Below are 21276 nucleotides of genomic sequence, written 5' to 3'. Positions count from 1 at the left end.
AAAGGGACCCTAGTGAAAGCTTAGGACAGGGGTTCTCAACTGGGGGGTCAGGATCCCTCAGGGGGTCATGAGGTTCTTATATGGGAGGGTCGCAAGCCATCAGCATCCACCCCTAATCCCACTTTGCCTCAGCATTTCTAATGGTGTTAAATATATTAAAAAGTGTTTTTAATGTATAAATGGGGGGGTCACACTGAGAGGCTTGCTATGTGAAAGGGGTCACCAGTACAAAAGTTTGAGAACCAATGTCTTAGGATATGGTCCAGAAATGTATGTGAGATTAGAAAGGCAATAGAAGCTAGTAGAATGGTAATGTGTAATTTCAGCTACCCAAATACTGAGTAAACAATGTCACATGAGGGCATGACTTGGAAAACAATTTCTTACTACCATAACCAATAGTTTGTGTGAGCGTTTAAAGGGGAGAAACTTGACTTACAGCTGAATTGTTTTAAGAAGCAAGTGTGTTTGAGCCACTAAGACTGACCATAATATACAGTAATTAAGTTCCACATCCTCACAGGGGGATCATACCAAGGAATACTACCATGGCACTCAATTTCAAAATGGTGATTTTTTTTAAAATAGGAAGTTAGTTATTAACAGCCTGAAGGGGAAAGTTAGGAAATTAAAATTCATAGAAGCAGTATAGAGGCTGTTTGAGAATATCTTAGTGGCGAGACAGAAGGTCTGTGTAGCCCACAACACAAAAAGGAAGCAAAAAAGTGAACTAAACAAAAAAGCCTTTGTGGTTAAATGGCAAGGTGCAGGTGTTCAGTCAGGCTAAAAATATATCATTTCACCATGCAAATTCAGTCTGAGTGAAGCTAGGTGATAACTGAACAGAACATCAACTTTGGCCAGAACTTGCCTTCCCTCCTTAGTCCCTTCCACGGGTGCAGAAGGCTTGATGGGAACTACCTTTTTGTTCTGTGTTTGTATAGCACCTAGCTCAATGGGGCCATGGTCCAGGACTGGGGCTTTAGGTGCTACCAGAGGACAAATAAATAATAGTGAAAGCAATGTGGGTCTGATTCCAGTGTGGCTCTGAGGAATAGGGTACAAGGATCTTGAGCTGAGCATCCACATCACCTGTACAGTTTTGTTCCACGTGGGATACTTGCAGGCTGTTGAGGAGAGCTCTCGGTGAATGGACATGCACCTGGGATGCTAACAAAAGCTATGTAGTTTATCATTACAGGCTGGGCTTTTCAAACGAACCCCAGGGATGCTGATATTCCACTGAATTTTAACAGGAGTTGGGCACCTAACTCCCTTAGTCTCCTTTAAAAGCAGACAAAAATGGCTGCTATACAGAGAAGTGAATAGAACTTTGTTCCCACGTGACAGAGTGCTATCAGCTGAACACTGACAATATGGAGAAGGCTGCAGGTCCAGCTGAGGGCAATTACACACTTTCTGGAGGGCATTGTGAGCACTGGGCTAGCAAGGTAATTGGAGAGAACATAGGGGGAGGAAACAGGAAGCAAGGGGCAGCTCAGGAGGAGGTCAGAAGGAAGCAAACAGTTTGCATGCGCTGCAGGGAAGCCTTCCCTGGCTGTAAGACTGCATTGCATGGTATTACTATGTAAGAGAGGAGTAAATACACACCTTGGTATAAGATAAGCAGCCCAGTGTGTATGGCTGGCTGTGAAACTACCAGAGCTAGCTAGGCAAAGAGGTTCACTGGGTAGTAACAGAGGCACCCTGAGACAGCCCACCTTTGAAAACAATAATAAAGGTGATCCTGAGAAGTATGGACTGGAGAGCAGCATTTCAGTGCTAGGGAACATAGTTGACAAAAATCATTGGAGTTAGAAGGCACCTCAACGACTATAATGGGGAAAAACCAGCACAACTTCTGCTAAGCTAAATGGTATCTCTCTAACCTGTCATAATTCACTGAATGAGAAAGAAGAACCATTGGATATAATTGACTTTGAAAGTCTAAGGGCTGGTGATATAAAGTCCCTCAGAATTAGTATGACTATTCATATATTTATTGACTTGTATTGCGGTAGCCTTTACAGGCCCAGTTAATGTTTGAGGCCCTATTGTGCTAGGTTCTGTAAACATACACAACAAAAAGATAGCCTCTATCCAAAAGAGACAACAGGTGGGTACAATGAACAGATGTGAGGAGAGCACAAGGTAACAGTGAGATGCTGTTCAGCCAATTTCGTACCCACGGAGTAAGATGTAATTCTCAATCATGGATTAAAAACTAGCTGAGAGATAGAAAGCGTAGATTAGGAATAAATGGCCTGTTCTATAGCAAGAGGCTGGTAGTGGTGTAGCCCAAAACCAGCACTGACTAGTGTTCTTCAATTTATTTACTAGCAACCTCGAAGAAGGGTTGAAAATCTGCTGGCAACACAAAACGACGTAATTAGTCAATAAAGGGAAGGATTGCAAGGCACACACCAAAGGGCCTGAACAAAACTAGATGACAGCATGGCACACCTACAGCTGAAATTCAATTTATACGAGTGAAAGTGCAAGGAACCGCTGAAACTATCCATACACATGGTGATGGGTTCTGAAGTAGTTGTAACATTTGAGGAAAAGCTCTAGGTGTCATTGTGGACAGCCCAGGTTGCTTAAGCAGTCAGAGTAACTAAGCTATTAAGTTTGCTTAAGCAGTCAGAGTAACTAAGCTGTTGGGCTGTGTTAAGGAAGGGATAGAGAATTGAGACATTACATATAAATCAATGGTATGTCCTTATGCTGAACAGTAAATTCACACATGACAATCTCATCTCAAATAAGACATAGCAGAAATATTGACAGTCCTCTGAAAAACAGAATTAATAGCAGGAAGGGCTTCCATGGGAGAAAGACTCTAAAGACTAGAACTATTTTTGGCAGATTGGAAAGACAAGTAAGGATCAGAAATACAGAAAAGGCCAGCCAAGTTCTCCTCTTTACCCCATCTTACAATACAAGAAGGGATTAATTTTAGCAGAAATGCTTCATTTTAGGGCTGTCAAGCGATTAAAAATGTAATCACAATTAATCATGTGATTAAAAAAATTAATTGCGTGATTAATTGCACTGTTAAACAATAATAGAAGACCAGGTTATTTAAATATTTTGGATGTTTTCTACATTTTCAAATATATTGATTTCAATTACAACACATAATACAAAGTACAGTGCTCACTTTATATTTATTTTTGATTACAAGTATTTGCACTGTAAAAAAACAAAAGAAATATTATTTTTCAATTCATCTAATACAAGTACTGTAGTGCAATCTCTTTATCATGAAATTTGAACTTACAAATGTAGAATTAAGTTAAAAAAAACTGCATTGAAAAATAAAACAATGTAAAATTTTAGATCCTGCAAGTCCACTCAGTCCTAATTCTTGTTGAGCCAATCACTCAGACAAACAAATTTGTTTACATTTGCAGGAGATAATGCTGCCCTCTTCTTGTTTACAATGTCACCTGAAAGTGAGAACAGGTGTTCTCATGGCACTGTAGTAGCCAGCATAGCAAGACAGTTACATGCCCGATGCGTTAAAATTTCATATGTCCCTTCATGCTTCAACCACCATTCCAGGGGACATGCGTCCATGCTGATGACGGTTTCTGCTCGATAACAATCGAAAGCAGTGCAGACCAACACATGTTCATTTTCATTATTTGAGTCAGGCGCCACCAGCAGTAGGTTGATTTTCCTTTTTTTGGTGGTTCAGGTTCTGTAGTTTTGGCATTGGAGTGTTGCTCTTCAGTGATTTCTGAAAGCGTGCTCCACACCTCGTCCCGCTCAGATTTTGGAAGGCACTTCAGATTCTTAAACCTTGGGTCGAGTGCTGTAGCTTTCTTTAGAAATCTCACACTGGTACCTTCTTTGCGTTTTGTCAAATCTGCAGTGAAAGTGTTCTTAAAATGAACAACATGTGCTGAGTCATCATCTGAGACTGTTATAACATGAAATATATGGCAGAAGGTGGATAAAACAGAGAAGGGGGCATACAATTCTCCCCCAAGGAGTTTAGTCACAAGTTTAATTAATGCATTATTTTTTTAAACGAGCGTCATCAGCATGGAAGCATGTCCTCTGGAATGGTAGCCGAAGCATGAAGGGGCATATGAATGTTTAGCACGTCTAGCACGTAAACATCTTTCAATGCCAGCTACAAAAGTGCCATGCAAATGCCTGTTCTCACTTTCTGGTGACACTGTAAATAAGAAGAGTGCAGCTTTACCTCCTGTAAATGTAAAATAACTTGTTTGTCTTAGTGATTGGCTGAACAAGAAGTAGGACTGAGTGGACTTGTAGGCTCTGAAGTTTTACCTTGTTTTGGTTTTGAGTGCAGTTATATAACAACAAAAAAATCTTTACATTTGTAGTTGCACTTTCACAACAAAGAGATTGCACCTCAGTACTTGGATAAGGTGAATTGAAAAATACTATTTCTTTTGTTTATCATTTTTACAGTGCAAATATTTATAATGAAAAATAATATAAACTTTGATTTCAATTACAGAATACAATATATATGAAAATATTGAAAAACATCCAAAATATTTAATAAATTTAAATTGGTATTTTATTGTTTAACAGTGCGATTAAAACTGCGATTAATCAGGATTAATTTTTTTGAGTTAACCGCGATTAATCAACAGCGCTACTTCATTTCCATTGTGCATGAGGTCAGGAAACAGGGAGGCCACACAGGGAGTCTCTGATGGACACAGAGATGAATACTGAGCAGCTCTCTCAACACCGATGAAAGTGGCAAGATGTGACCTTGAGCTACCTGCATGTAATGCAGTAAGCCACAGCTGCCACTGCAGGCCATGGGCTTTAGTAGCTCCTGTGGCCAAGCTGCAAGGTTCTCCTCTCTTTGCCTTGGTTTACAGGGAGAAGGACCTGATCCCTCGCAAAATCTTTTAAGTTCCCCACACACAAAACCCTTTTACTCCGATTTTGCATAGGAGATCAAAATATCACTGTAATAATCAATATGATTAACAGGCAGGGCTCACTGCCATAGAGTACTGTGGGGGCAAACAGCTCAGTATGATTGGTAGAGGAACTAAGAGAAGTTTGTGCAGTTAGGCCACCAAAGGTAACAATACAAGGGTCTTGTGTCAGGTCATATGTTGTTCACTAGTTATGGGAGGAATAAATTTCACCCCCACAATTGTATAATTAGGGGTGCATTATAAGTAAATTATTGTGTGTTCCTTTAGTGAAGAGGTTGGACCATGATAATTCATTCAATTCATTTCATTTGAATATTCCTGTTTGTGAACAGATCATGATTTTACCAAACATATGTGCTATTTTTGAATAAGTATTTCATTTATTCAACCAGCCCTATAGTTGGTTGAATTATATTTTGTGAATAATATTCAAATTTTGGCATTTTTCATCAAATAATTATATGCATTTTCAATGGTACAGCAGCTTCTACCTTAGAGGACCTAAATGTATTTTTAAACTTAGCTACTGGGGTGGAGAGGCAGGGGAATTGAGGGTTCCTAAGATGAGCTATGCACCAAATTTGTGCAAATCTAATTTTATTCCTGTTTACAAGGACAAACTCCACTATTTTCAGGTTTTCAACTTTTCACCTTGAGTGTGCAGGAGATACAATGGAAACAGGAATCATCCCAAAATGAAAACTGTTTCCACCCTTAATAAATATTCTATATGGTAACAAAAGAAGAAAAAAGCAAATATGTCATTACTTGGCTCCCGATTGTTGGCTTTTGGCACCAAACCCTTCACCAGGAACGTGAAATGCTGTGTAAATCCCGCGGTCAGATTTATAGGCCAGATTCTTTGCTGTGCCAAGTTTCAGCCCAGGTGAAAGATACAGCACCTTGGAGCTGCTCTAATCTGTGCCAGCTGATAATAGTACTCAAGGTTCTGCACTTTAGCTGGAGACAGCTGAAGCACTGTGCACTCCAGGCTGGCCTCCCACTACCTCTAAGTTAGGATGACTAGGAAGGAGGGGGGGGTGTGGGAAAGATGAGGATTTCTGTAAAAGTCTCTCCACTCTGTTTTTGCTATGTAGATGTCTTGCTGGTTCATGTGTATGCGTGTGTGTGTGTTGATATATTATTTTTAAGCTTTGAAAGACCAAAACCTGGCAAGAGGACTGGATTAACATAAATGATTATTAATGCATACAAGTTTACTGCATCTTGTGGAAGAGTTAACTATATTGTGTGCTATCAGAGCCACCAGTTTTCTAAGCTTCAAAGAAAACATGGAGAGGTGTGATTTAAGAGAGTAATTCTGGAAAATTTATTCATACAACCAGCTTCCTAAATGAAATCAGTGGGCCTAAGGTAACTGGCATTAATTTCCAGGGATTTAAAACCAGACTATTCACCCGAGGAAGGATTAGTCATTTAAACAAGGGCTGCAGGACGGGGGCTCTTAATCTCACTGATTTTATTTTTATACATAGATTTATCTAATGAAGGCAGAATAACAAAATGATCACTCCCATCTGATTTATTTCATTTTTACAGATAATTGGTTTGATATTTGCTGTAAGGTGACCAGAGGTTCTTCCTAAATGGATGACAGTAACAGCAAGAGTAGATTATTTTCCAAACATAATCTTCATTTCTCTCCAATGAGCAGTTATACTTAAATAATACACACTTCAAGGAAGCTCAGAACAATTTTCTGCTCAATACTGCCTATGTTTCTAACAATAATAATCTTCATTGTGTATCTTTAATAGCCTGCTGTTGAATTGCAGTTTTACATGCTGCATTAGTATTGTGTAATGACTTTTCTCTGAGATAGTCTGTGATTAAGGTACTAGATTGGCACTCAGGAGAATGGTCTGTCTATATAGATACTTATTAGAGCTGGTTGAAACTCAGAATTTTAAATCCATGAGGAATTCTGACATTTCAAAATTTCCATTCATCCTAAATCATAATGAAAAGACGTTTTCCACAAAGTGGGAAAATTTTCATTTCAGAAATATCTAAATGATCTTACGAAAATGTTTCATTTTGACTTTATTATTTTGACTATATTACAGTATGTTATATTGAACTTCATACAGCATAAAAGTTGAAACAATAATGTTGAAATGAAGTGCTTTGGCCATATGGAAACTAAAGATTTTGACTTTACCCAAATAAAATGTTTCGATAATTTTTGGTCAAAAATGTCAATGAAATTGATACATTCCCACAAAACATTTCAATTTAATCAAATCAGCATTTTCCAAAGGAAAACTCTTCCACTGGAAAAAAAATGTTACCAACTCTAGTATTTATGTATCTAGATACTGTAGTATCTGAGTGCCTTAGCAGTTTCTGAGCATCTATGAATCTGGGTTCTGTTGCCATTTAGTTAGTCATTTGACAGACATTCTGTGAGACACTGGCCAAGTCATTTAGCCAATTTTCGATCTATACACTGGGGATAATAGTGCTTCCATGCCTTGCACTTCCATAGGGATGCCATAAATGCAATCCCTGCTCTCCACCTTCCGTGCTCCCCCTAGGATGGTGCAGTTCCAGATCAGCCTTTACTACACACTGTGGCTAAGTGCAACAGCCTAGCCCTAAGTGAATACAACAAGATTTGTATTGTTGGCCTTCTGGTTGGCCTTCTAGGCAAAAACTAGCCCTCAACCACAGACCTCTTCCATGTCTTGCTACTCATTTCCTTCTACAAATATTCCCTGCGTGTCATTTCTTACCCAAAAGGGTATCTTGCTTTCTGGCTGATTTATCTGTAGTGGGGACCTTCCATTTCTTAAATGCATACCAGAATCCTTTGTACTGGTAACAGTGGTGCTTCAGAGGAACTATTGCAGTAACCAGCACAAAAGATTCTCAGGTGAGCATGAGACTCAAGAGCATCTGCTGCACGATTGGGCAAAAACAGGAAAATCCCTGGGAAAGGGAGCAGATAGGCAATGAGCTGTTTGGGATTAGCCTGCTGGTGACTTTTCTCTTAAATGGTGGTGGCTGAGTAGTATCTTGTATGTCTTTCCAGCATCACCCCTGAATTAAATTGTAGTTTTTGCTCACAAAGAAGGCCCCAGACACATTCAACGTAAGTACATGAATATCCTTCTTTCAAAGACTGGAAGAAGCAATTCTCCCTACATCCGACTATATCAAAGCCATGCCGGCCTGCTAGCATATCAACCATTAATGCAGCTGATGTGCCGTATGAATCAACACTGCAATACTGTACATAGTTCTTAGATATATTCTTTGCAAAGTATAAACTATGTGTGACTGAGCAAAGCCATAAGTACTCGGTGTTCGTGCTGGTGAACTACCTAGAATCAAAGTACAATTTAGGAACTGTGAGTGATCATTTGGATCAAATTATCTGTCAACAACAATAACAAATCTCATGATGAAAGAGCTTAGCAACTGGTAACAAAGCTATTTCAGGAATCATATACTGCTCATATTACTTTTAAAATTATGGTAATGATTTATTTCATTTAGTCAGTTTCTCTTTGGTCTACTGAGTGGGAGAGAGAGGGTTTCCAGTTTTGCACAACAGCCAAAAACAAAACACAAACTAGTAAATAAGGGGAAAATCTGAAGTTAGTACTAAGTGAAAAACTGCTGGAAAATACTTTTTTTGCAGAGCTTCAGCTAGATTCAACCCCCAGTGTAACTCCAGTGATGACTCTGGAGTTGTACCAGGAATCAGCCTGACTCATAAAGTGTGTGTAAGGGGTATATATTATAATTATACCTGTATTCTATATAAGAGGTAAAATAGTGTATTTCTTTTTCACCAGGTGATGGTTTGAATCTGGATCTGGTTGTGAATAAAAGAATAGTTGTTAGTCATAAAAAACACTACTTTAAACACTACTTATGTTACTAGTCAGCAATGATGCTAGACTGAACAGTCATTTAGTTATTTGACTATTAAGTTAATATTCTATTAGGGAACTTTATTAAAAATACTTCTTAAAAATTATAAGCAGAAAAACCTAAAATTTAAAATTAAAATAGCAGAATTAAGTTTTGTTAAAGCACTCTGAGCCAACTCCTCCTTGTAAAAAGTGAAATTCACCCCCTCATTTTGAGATCGTAAATGGATCTTAAGCAATTCATAGGCTTTGTGCTGCCCCTCTGCAAAGAAGTGAATTCCATCCTTTACAAGCAGGAAATCAATGAGATCATTGAGGTGAATGAGATGTAGGCCTGTGTTTAAAACATTCCCATTTGAGTTTATGGCCCAGATCATAGTCACATTAAAGTTAATGGCAAAACTTCCACTGATTTCAATGGTGCAAGATTGGTGCCTAATCTCAGAAAAAGTGTTGTTAATATGGGCCGGCTTGCCTTACTCCTCTCACCAGACTCAAAGAGGTTGATGGGAGTATTTGTGTGAGGTAAAGCAAGTAGGATTTGTGTGTGCATGGAGAGGAGTAGAGATTGCCAACCCTGTGTTACAATTACGTGTATTTTGTTTGTGTTTGCTTTGGTTTATCAAGCAAATTTACAAATGAGGCAATAAATCATTGAATAAAATAAACAGCACAAAGGCCTCTGAACTACATATTTAGGGTGATCAGATTTCCCTATGCTGAATACGGAACACCTGGTAAAATTACTCATATTCAAGCGAACTCAATGGCAATCAGAACTATGCAGTACAAATGTTCAAATTAACATCAAGATGTCTGAGCCCCTGTCAAAAAGAAATACTGCCGGGGTGAAAGTAACTTAAAGGACGTACCGGTATGCTGGAGTCTTGAGCGGGGGCGTGGCCTCAACCGGAAGAGGCATGGCCTCAACCGGAAGAAGCTGGGCCCTGGGGCTCCGGCTGTGTCTGGGAGCCCCAGCTGTGTCTAGGAGCCCCAGGGCCTTTAAATCACCCCAGAACTACCAGCTGCAGAGGCAGCTGGGAGCCCCGGGGCTCAGGGGCGAATTAAAGGGCCCAGGGCTTTAAAGGGCCGCCACGGAGCTCTGGGCCCTTTAAATCACTGCAGGAGCCCTGCTGCCGCTACCCTGGGGCTCCAGCAGCAGGGCTTGGGCCGTGCTTTAAAGGGCCTGGGGCTCCCCTCAGTGGCAGTTGCATCGGGCCCTTTAAAGCACCGCACGAGCCCCACTGCCGGAGCCCCGGCGGCACTTTAAAGAGCACAGGGCTCCCTGCAGCAGCTGGAACCTGGCCCTCTAAATCACTGCCGGGGAAGCCAGTCTGGTCCGGCACGGTGTACTGGCTCTTGCCGGTACGCCGTACCGGACCGTACCAGTTTACTTTCACCTCTGAATACTGCATAGTTGGATTCTTGTTATTTATCTTCTTATCTTTAAGGCTTTAGGGTTCACACAGGGAGAGGTAACACACATACACACTCATGTACACCTCCCCCACACGGGGGTGGGGGGTGACCAACTGACCCGACCCTCCCTGCCCGGCGCTCTCCATCCTCCAGGCCTCGCTGGGCCCCCAAAATGGACCCGCCTCTCCTGGTACATGGCGCCACATCCCCCAAGGCAACTCATGGGGGGGCACGCAGGGTCACATGCTTCCTCTCCCCAGATTTCTCCTAGGGTTCACACCAGGATGTGTTCAACAGCAACCTTTCAGCACTGTGCCATAGGGAAGGGACAGGAGCTGCTTCCAGCCACAGGGGCAGGAGGGGGGAAGGGATGACCTGGACTGGGTCTTCACAGAGCTCATCTCTTCTCTCCGCCCCGCTCCCCTGTGGTTGGAAGCAGCTTGTTCCTTCCTGCCCACACAGCGTTGAAAGGCAGCTAACACCTCCAGGCTGCTGCTGGCTACTGACATAACCTAGCCGCCTCCTGTCCCCCAGCTACAGTGTGGGCAGGGAGGGCTTAAGCCCTATGGATGCATTGTGCACCAGGGCCCAGGGAACCTGACTGCAGGGGCTTCAGCTAACCCGACCAGAGAGGTGGCTCAGCAGAGCAGAGTGACTAGGGGACAGAGCAGCAGCCTTGCACTCCCTATGGGGAAGGACCCAGGGTGGGAATGGAGGGGGAACGGGTAAAGAGGGTGCTAAGCCCCTGCCGCAGGGCCTGCTGTGGAGCCTGCAGGTCTGGGGCGTGAACAGGCTGGAAATCGCTTTCCCACACACACACTCCAGAGCTTAGCTGAGGGACGGAGAGGCTTCCCCATGCCAGCTCTGTTAGGGGGTTTGATCCATGCAGGGCTTGGCTCCTCCTGGCCAGCACCCCAGGCCGGAGGGTCTTGGGCTTTCCTGGGGGGGCCTGCCCAGCCAGAGGCAGTGGGGGAAGGAAGGAGCCTGCTGGCCAGGCTGCTGATGAGCTGAGCACTCCAACTAGGGGCTGGTTCTCTGCACAGTGCTGGAAACAGGATGCACCCCGCATGGGCGGGAGGGGATATGGAGGAGCAGTGGGGCTGGGGGGTGTGAAATGGCAAATCAAGGAGAAGACAGCAAGGGGGGGAACACGTAAAGGGCTGATGGTTGGGTAGCAGAGGCTGACGCCTGGCACCTTCCCACACTCACCAGTTATCACAGTGTGCAGCCAGTGCTGGCCGGAAACGGGATGGGGGTGCGGGGCCCTGATGACCAAGAGCCAGCATGCAACAGGGGCTGTGCTGACAGACCAGCATGGGGAGCAGCCAGCCCCACCACCAGCCTTGTACACCCACCCCCACTGGACCTCCCCCCAGCTCACTGCTGGTGGGTGGGCGGATGGTGATCAAAGATCCAGCCAGCAGCAGGACCCGCCAGTACTGATGCGGGCAGGGGAGACAAAAAATATGGGATAATTTGTCTTTTTTTAAGAAAAAGTTGGGACACCTGCAGGAGGGCTTAAATATGGGACTGTCCCTTTAAAAACAGAATGTCTGGTCACCCTATACATATATGCCAAATAAGGGGTGAATTTCACTCAAGGGCTTGTCTACATTACAATAAAACACTCACAGATGGCCCATGTCAGTTGACTTGGGCTTACAGGGCCTCAGATGTGAAGCTACAAAACTGCAGTATAGACATTTGGGCTCAGGCTGGAGATTGGGCTCTGGGACCCTCCCCGCTCAGGGTCCCAGAACCCAGGCTCCAGCATCAGTCCAAACATCTTTACTGCAATTTTATAGCCCTGCAGCCCAAGCCCAAGCTGACTGACATGAGCCATCCACAGGTGTTTTATTGCAGTGTAGACATACCAAAGGTGAGCAGAATTTGGTCCAAAAATGCTTTAACAAAACCTAATTCAGACATTTCAAGATTAATGTAAAGTTCAGTATAAACCTGTGCCTTAGAGGCATGGAATTTTTTCCCACAGAAATGAAAGAGGGCAGATTGGTACAGTCTATATATCTGATTTGAAAGCTGTGCTCATTAAAAAAAATCCAAAGAACCAAACACTACGTATTGCTAAACAGATGCTGAAGATGCTTGAGGGAGAGAAATGTAATATCATAATTTTAGTCTGAAGCCATAAAATAGTACTTTGTCTCAATTAAATACTTAAGATGGCATCATTTCAGATGAGCAAAAGAATATCTAATTGTTTCATTTAGACTGGGTGAGTTTTACGTATTTATTACAGCACTTTTAGTGATAGTTATTGTCATGATGAAAAATACTACAGAACAAATGAGTTTGTTTTATATTACATTACTCAAAAGACTATTCTAATTTATTTTATTTTTTACTTTTGTTTAGCTTTGCTGTTCAAAACTCATTCGGACTCCCAAGGCAACTGTGAGGTTTTGTGGGGGTTTTTAATTGAAAATTTATGACAGCAAAAGGGAAGGTTTTTCTCTTCCTCCACATCTTGGAAAGGCTTGGAAATGATTTGCAGCTTATTCCCTTCCACTGATAGCTTGCACAAGGTTTGGAAAAAACATATTGCAGCTGGCTAGTAATGTGTGCACAAAACAAGCTAACATCAGCCAATATTTTAAAGGGATAGATTCTACAGAATGCTCCACTCTGCTCCCAGTCAAGTTGCTAGCATTGTGAGGAACCATTTTTGACCAGTGTCAGTTTTATTTTATAGCAGCTTCCTGTGTTTGACTCTAAAAATTAGTTGTTCTTTTAGGGTTAAATTGTGCTGTTTGGCCCAGTTATAGAATCATAGAATCATAGAACATCAGGGTTGGAAGGGACCTCAGGAGGTCATCTAGTCCAACCCCCTGCTCAAAGCAGGACCAATCGCCAATTAAATCATCCCAGCCAGGGCTTTGTCAAGCCTGACCTTAAAAACTTCTAAGGAAGGAGATTCTACCACCTCCCTAGGTAACGCATTCCAGTGTTTCACCACCCTCCTAGTGAAAAAGTTCTTCCTAATATCCAACCTAAACCTCCCCCACTGCAACTTGAGACCATTACTCCTTGTCCTGTCCTCTTCTACCACTGAGAATAGTCTAGAACCATCCTCTCTGGAACCACCTCTCAGGTAGTTGAAAGCAGCTATCAAATCCCCCCTCATTCTTCTCTTCTGCAGACTAAACAATCCCAGTTCCCTCAGCATCTCCTCATAAGTCATGTGTTCCAGACCCCTAATCATTTTTGTTGCCCTTTGCTGGACTCTCTCCAATTTATCCACATCCTTTTTGTAGTGTGGGGCCCAAAACTGGACACAGTACTCCAGATGAGGCCTCACCAATGTCGAATAGAGGGGAACGATTACGTCCCTCGATCTGCTCGCTATGCTCCTACTTATACATCCCAAAATGCCATTGGCCTTCTTGGCAACAAGGGCACACTGCTGACTCATATCCAGCTTCTCGTCCACTGTCACCCCTAGGCCCTTTTCCGCAGAACTGCTGCCTAGCCATTCGGTCCCTAGTCTGTAGCTGTGCATTGGATTCTTCCATCCTAAGTGCAGGACCCTGCATTTATCCTTGTTGAACCGCATCAGATTTCTTTTGGCCCAATCCTCCAATTTGTCTAGGTCCCTCTGTATCCTATCCCTGCCCTCCAGCGTATCTACCACTCCTCCCAGTTTAGTATCATCCGCAAATTTGCTGAGTGCAATCCACACCATCCTCCAGATCATTATTGAAGATATTGAACAAAACCGGCCCCAGGACCGACCCTGGGGGCACTCCACTTAACACCGGCTGCCAACTAGACATGGAGCCATTGATCACTACCCGTTGAGCCCGACAATCTAGCCAACTTTCTACCCACCTTATAGTGCTTTCATCCAGCCCATACTTCTTTAACTTGCTGACAAGAATACTGTGGGAGACCTTGTCAAAAGCTTTGCTAAAGTCAAGAAACAATACATCCACTGCTTTCCCTTCATCCACAGAACCAGTAATCTCATCATAGAAGGCGATTAGATTAGTCAGGCATGACCTTCCCTTGGTGAATCCATGCTGACTGTTCCTGATCACTTTCCTCTCATGTAAGTGCTTCAGGATTTATTCTTTGAGGACCTACTCCATGATTTTTCCGGGGACTGAGGTGAGGCTGACTGGCCTGTAGTTCCCAGGATCCTCCTTCTTCCCTTTTTTAAAGATTGGCACTACATTAGCCTTTTTCCAGTCATCTGGGACTTCCCCCGTTTGCCACGAGTTTTCAAAGATAATGGCCAATGGCTCTGCAATCACAGCCGCCAATTCCTTTAGCACTCTCGGATGCAACTCGTCCGGCCCTATGGACTTGTGCACGTCCAGCTTTTCTAAATAGTCCCTAACCACCTCTTTCTCCACAGAGGGCTGGCCATCTACTCCCCATGTTGTGATGCTCAGCGCAGCAGTCTGGGAGCTGTCCTTGTTAGTGAATACAGAGGCAAAAAAAGCATTGAGTACATTAGCTTTTTCCATGTCCTCTGTCACTAGGTTGCCTCCCTCGTTCAGTAAGGGGCCCACATTTTCCTTGGCTTTCTTCTTGTTGCCAACATACCTGAAGAAACCCTTCTTGTTACTCTTGACATCTCTTGCTAGCTGCAGCTCCAGGTGTGATTTGGCCCTCCTGATTTCATTCCTACATGCCCGAGCAATATTTTTATACTCTTCCCTGGTCATATGTCCAACCTTCCACTTCTTGTAAGCTTCTTTTTTATGTTTAAGGTCCGCTAGGATTTCACCGTTAAGCCAAGCTGGTCGCCTGCCATATTTACTTTTCTTTCGACTCATTGGGATGGTTTGTCCCTGTAACCTCAACAGGGATTCCTTGAAATACAGCCAGCTCTCCTGGACTCCTTTCCCCTTCATGTTAGTCCCCCAGGGGATCCTACCCATCCGTTCCCTGAGGGAGTCAAAGTCTGCTTTCCTGAAGTCCAGGGTCCGTATCCTGCTGCTTACCTTTCTTCCCTGTGTCAGGATCCTGAACTCAACCAACTCATGGTCACTGCCTCCCAGATTTCCATCCACTTTTGCTTCCCCCACTAATTCTTCCCTGTTTGTGAGCAGCAGGTCAAGAAAAGCTCCCCCTTGTTGGCTCGTCTAGCACCTGCACCAGGAAATTGTCCCCTATGCTTTCCAAAAACTTCCTGGATTGTCTATGCACCGCTGTATTGCTCTCCCAGCAGATATCAGGAAAATTAAAGTCACCCATGAGAACCAGGGCGTGCGATCTAGTCCTGAGCCAGTACAAGTGCGTAAGCTACGCCATCCTCGGACAAGTTCAGGGACATACTAGGACATTCAGAGATACCTCTCAGGCACAATTCCCTCCATGCTTCTCCCTTGCTCCAGTAGGGTGGTAATTTGCTGTCGGCCTACATCAGCAGTAAATTGCTAACCTCCGCCCCTGCACCAGGCAACAAGTAGGAGGGGGAGAATCAAGGTTCCACACATTCGCCACCCCTTCCTTCCCATTCCCCCCTCACCTTCTAGAGGGGCTGAAGAGTAAGGAGGTTCAGCACCCACTTACTCGTTCATCTCCACACTCAAGGCTTGGGTAGTTCATGCACAGGTAGAAACGTAGCTTTTACTCCCTTTTCTCCCCTGTATAGGTGCGTACTCCATGTCACAATCTAGCCTTTGTATCTTTCAAGGAAATGGAACTAGATCCTAATCTTCTACTGTTGAGCTCTTTATCAAACATGTAGCATCAGAAGCCTGAGAGAGTAAAGTATCCCTGAGTGTGCTCAGTAATACTGCATATGATTTCTGAGGAAGTCTGTATGAAATACCTCCTCCCGGTCTTTGGCTGCAAGGCAAGGTTGGGCATTGTATTTCTTTGCAGGAACAAAGGGAGGAGGATTGTGAACAGCATGTACAGTACATATTTTAAAAGGTGTTACAATGTTTACATTAGACTGCAGTTTGCCGCTTTGCCTGCAGTTTGCTGCTTTGTCTGGCTTTTCTTGGTTATTGCAACTAAAAGTGTTTCAATTAAAATGATAACAAATATATTAAAGTCAACATTTTGACTTCTTCCCTTACGGAAGCTGAAAAAACAAGACTTTACCAAATTTCTGATAATAATAAAAATAACAATGAACTTAGCCTGAGTCACATAAACAGCCGTTTTATTAAAACAACATTGTAAATGAGCTCAAGTATTCATCCCAGAGGTCACAGTACAAGCCTAATGTGCTAATCTATTTAGCCATGAACCGTAATGTCCTAACCCTGTACAAGATTCCAAGATGTCTAGTTAGAAAATAATAGATTGTTACACTTAGAGATACAGGATATTGCTTAATTTCTAGCTAATAGTTATGATATCAAGGGTAAAGAACCAGAGGAAGGAACTATACAGTAATCCTCTTCCAAACATTGAGAAGTAACATTCCTTTCTAAAGTCAGACTTTACAAGGGTTGTTACACTTATATTCTGTAGCTGTTCTGTAATAGCTGGCCCAGTTTATTAATGTCAGGATGTGTAGGATGCTTCTTATATCATAGAGTCATAATTCAAGATCAAACTGCTGCTCTGATCAGTAAATACAGAGAGTCAGATACTCATATCAGCTATATCAGTTGAAATCCAGAGTTACTACATTGGCTTCAGTGGAATTACTCAGGATTTTAATGGAATAATAGCGATTACAATCTGGTCCCAGTTTGGTGTATTGCTAATAGATTTAGTAAAACCATGCAGTTTTGTTTATCATTTGTTCATACACTTGGTTTGTGTCCTCCTGAAGGTCTTATCATCCAATGTTTTTTATTATCAGTGACAGAAATGTATTTTGGGTTTCTAAGGCAAAAATCAGCAGTTGGGGCAGATATTCTCTTCTAGCAGAAAAGCCAGGCACAGCTATCAAGGGCCTGATTCTCAGGCTTGCCTTTGCACATACACACTACAGGACAAGAACACACAGTCCACAGATGCGTATGAAACTGGATAGGCACCTATCACTACCCATTAGTGTACACATTAAATTACTGTTACCTACCAACCTGCTGAAAATGAGGCCCTAAAATACATACTACGACCACCAGCTCCCGCACAAAAAGATGCCAGTGTAACAGGCAAGAATATAGCTTTAACAATCAAAGTGACTGTTCTTGATAAAAGTAATGTATGGAAATCCCCGGAATGAAGACAGTGGTTAGAATCCTGTGTTCTGTAAGCTGTGACATAGATCGTACTATTGAAGGAACATATATATTTGTCATGAGCATCTACTTTCACCCTCCTCAAGTTTTACAGTATGATATTTGGACAAAATTTAGCTGCCCTGTATGCCTAAGACTAGAAAACTCACAGGTAGAAGGGGAACATGGAGCAGAAATTTTCTACAGAGAATGTGGTTCCTCCACCATTTCAATCTCCCCAAAAGACATGCAAAGAAGTCAATCTACAGGCTGTCAAAGCAGGATAGTATGGGAATAAGGGACATGGGGTTACAGCCTGTATATCTGTCTGTACATGACTTCTAACCCCAGGGTGGTAACTTTCCCCAAGAGAAGAGTAATCTACTTGGGGACCTATGTGTAAGGCTGCACATTTATGCTGCTTTTACAATGTATTTTAAATAGATAAATAAGTCTTAACTTCCAGCCATTAGACCTACCCTACTGTCACCAGTAGCCAAGATCCTAGGATCAGAACTTAACCAAAAACAGCTTTGATGCAAGAGATGAGGTGGAAGCCAGCTTGTTCTTTTATAGCTCTATATACACACTTCTGTGCTAACTGTAATGAAATCTTGGTTTGACATCCCTCACTTTGTCAGAAATTTTTAGTACAGCTGTCATGCTGCCCTTAAAGGAGGCTTACCATGGGTTCCCATAGAGGCTGATCAGATCTGCTGGCTAATCCCTGGACCTTTTTCATGGTTTGCCTCCATGCTGACCCTTTTTTACATACTGATTTATTTTTTAAATGGACATTAACTTACTAGGGGCAGGTTTGCTTTATATTGCATTAGTTACCCACTGTCACAAAGGGCCACTGGAATTGTTTTGGCATGGGGATGCATCTATACAGGGTCCAGTAAAAGGTGGTGTAGAAGCTGTTACTTTGGCCCTACATTACCTGGTGAGTCCCCCATGTAGGGGTAACTTTCCTGAAGCCAATTCTGCAGCGGACTGATGCAAAGCAGTCAAAGCAGAGGCCAAGATATGACCAATGTTCCTAACCCAGTTATTTAAGCTACGAATTAAACCTGTACCTATTCCACAACTCCATGTGGATTTTTATATTTATTTTTAAAATAAATGCTGATTTTTATCCTTTTTCTTTTAAAAAGTTCTATTCCAGCAGGGTGGGATCCATGTGTAACCAGCCAGTAACAAATGCCCAAGCACTTGAAGAGGAGAGCATAAATGGATAGGAAATTCCATTTCAAGCTTCTAAGGGATTATGATAAATAGCAAGGCAAAACTAATTTTAAAACCTCTGAAAAAAGGCAAGAAAGTCTCCTTATAATACAAAAGATGAAGTGCACAGTAAATGAAAATACTGGAATGATCTTCTGCAGCACAGTTGCAATGGTGGAACATGAAGCTGAGTATATGTGGAACAGCTCAAATTTTAAGATTGCAGTACACCTTTACCCTTCTTTCCAAAGCTGAACTTCACTCCATGCTATGATTATAGATAAGAATTTCATATATTCTCCAGTTTTCAGATGTCTAAAGCTTTTCATGAACAATTTGTTTATGCTTTTTTTAAACAAGTTTACCCCAAATTATTATTTTCCATGGAAAGGCTTCCAACAGCTATTTTCCCCCAACTATAGCTATTAGTCAAGGTGACATAGGAAGTGTTGAAATAGCAGATCTTGTTAGAATGCTAATATTATTAAGACAGAAGTTAATAGTTCTGCAAGTTAACTTTATGGCCAATTAATCATGCAATACGATGTATGCTAGAGGCACATTACTAAAGACGCAAATCTCAATTTACTGGCACTAAAGCACACTTCAGCAGACGGTATTTTCGAAGGAAAAATGCGGAGCAAAAAAGAAATGCTGTTTTGAACTACCAGGTTATCAAGCAATGATTTAACATCTTGTGCATAGAGCAGGTGTTTTTCAATACGATGTCACTCTTACCTCCATGGGAAAAGCTTTAAAATTAACAGTGTGTTCAGAGCCACGCTGGTTTTCTCTCCCCCAGTGAAACTGAACATCATGTAGTTCAAATTCATGTCCCCGAGGTAATGGCCCACCTACTAACACTGGAAAAGAACACAAATGAAGACATACTTAGTTTTCCAAGCAAACAAGCTGCTGAGTACATTGTCCACAAACAACTGGGAGATTGTTGCAAACTTCTGTATTACAATCTATCTTAGAGAAAATGGGAGCAAAGCTAACATACCTGCTGCCTTTTCTCCTGTATTACTACGCATCTGCAGAATCCCAATTCATTCTCAGTTATATAAGGCTATGAAAATGGTATTATCCAGCATTCTGAGTTTTGCAAGGTGGAACAGCTAGTCATGTTGCAAGATAAAAGCATTGTATGCTTATCACTCCAAAGAGTGAATACATTTATAGACTGATAGCCAAACAGTAGCTCTGTGTTCTAACCAGATGATGCAGTTTCCTTCTGGTGTCAAACTGCATAATTGCCTCATAGCTGTACAAATGCCTCGCCTGTATCACCTTTGTTTATTGTGCGGAAATTGGTCATGAAACTCTGGCATTCTTGGCTGCCAGTGTTTTGTAAGATAATGATATTTTGATAGACACCACCTGCCAGGCTTGTGAGATACAGGTTGCCCTTGTGTTCTGTGAGTTCGCAATAAATAATCTTAAGATTCAATATCAACACTATACTATATTTACTTAAAGTAAACCACTAGGAAGATGCTTCACAGTCTTCTAGACTGCCAGAATATTCTTATTGCTGTTTCCAAAAGCCACAGTTGTGAATGTGGGATAATGCCTTAAAATTAAACAACAAAAAGATTCATCCCCCAGTTATAGGAGATGGAAAGCAGTATAAATTATAACTTGAACATTTGACATTAATCTATCTTTTTGCAATGGGATATACACATAGGTGTACATATCTGAAGCCAAACTTTGGCCCTCACTTCCATCCATGCCAGAGTTTGGTCCAATGAGTCCTGAAGCTGCTTAGGACCAAATATTGCCCTCAGGTACATGCTTAAAACTCTTCACGGAAGTCAATAGGAGTAATGTTCTCATATACAAGGGCAGATTTGGAGCTTAGAGTGCTTACAGGTCTGCTTCAAATCACTAATCTGTCACTGTCTTCAATAGACTTTGCATCGGACCCTCTTTGACCAGTAAATTAGTGAAAATTAAATAGTTTTTTATTGCATTATGCTGGGCTTTATGCAATAAAGGATCCACAATCTTAAATAATTGTATCTATTTTAACTAAATACAATCTCATTTTCAGCTTGGAGCATCAGCTATGGTGAAATACTACTAACACACAATATTATCATATTGAACTGTTTGCCAAAATAATGTAACATGTCAGAGGTAAAACTCACCAATTAAGATTTCTACTGTAAGTTACAACAAAGGACAAAGTCACCCATACTGATTAGTATGTCTTCCACATCGACAGAACATAAAGCTTTGATGCTCTTTCTAAGTATCATCACAGTTATAAAGTCTTTCAATTGTAAGATAGCAGGACTATCCTAAAGTGCATGTGTAGATTCAAATTTGCATCTTATATTCCTCTTAACTATACCACTATTGACAAAGCACTACATTGTTAATGTGATAAACATTGAGGAAACCAAAATGTCCAGAATACAGCAAAATCTGATAATGTGTTATATTAATATTATATTTTTAGTAACACAGATTTTTTTTGTGAAAGGAAGTATTATTCCCATTGTGTGTAACTGGAAGTGCTCTCTACTGTAATATTGTTTTGGATCTACAGGACCATCACCAAAACTATCTATGAGGTTTAATTCATAATACTCATCCCATGTTAAGAGTATTTATTGTCAG

At 41.8% G+C, this 21276-nt stretch overlaps 1 protein-coding gene across 3 annotated transcripts in view; it reads right to left on the bottom strand.

Moving 5' to 3' along the window:
- Positions 1 to 21276, bottom strand: part of CA8 (carbonic anhydrase 8) — a 52438-nt gene that overhangs the window by 27319 nt on the left and 3843 nt on the right. For all 3 annotated transcript variants that reach the window (XM_084618235.1, XM_084618234.1, XM_084618233.1), the window contains one exon: positions 19384 to 19508. In XM_084618235.1, coding sequence (XP_084474361.1) covers positions 19384 to 19508 — 125 coding nt within the window. The remainder of the gene's footprint in view (positions 1 to 19383; positions 19509 to 21276) is intronic.

The sequence above is a fragment of the Lepidochelys olivacea genome, assembly GCF_965140295.1.
Source record: "Lepidochelys olivacea isolate rLepOli2 genome assembly, chromosome: 2".
Lineage (NCBI taxonomy): Eukaryota > Metazoa > Chordata > Testudines > Cheloniidae > Lepidochelys > Lepidochelys olivacea.
This window is presented reverse-complemented; position numbering and strand designations above follow the sequence as displayed.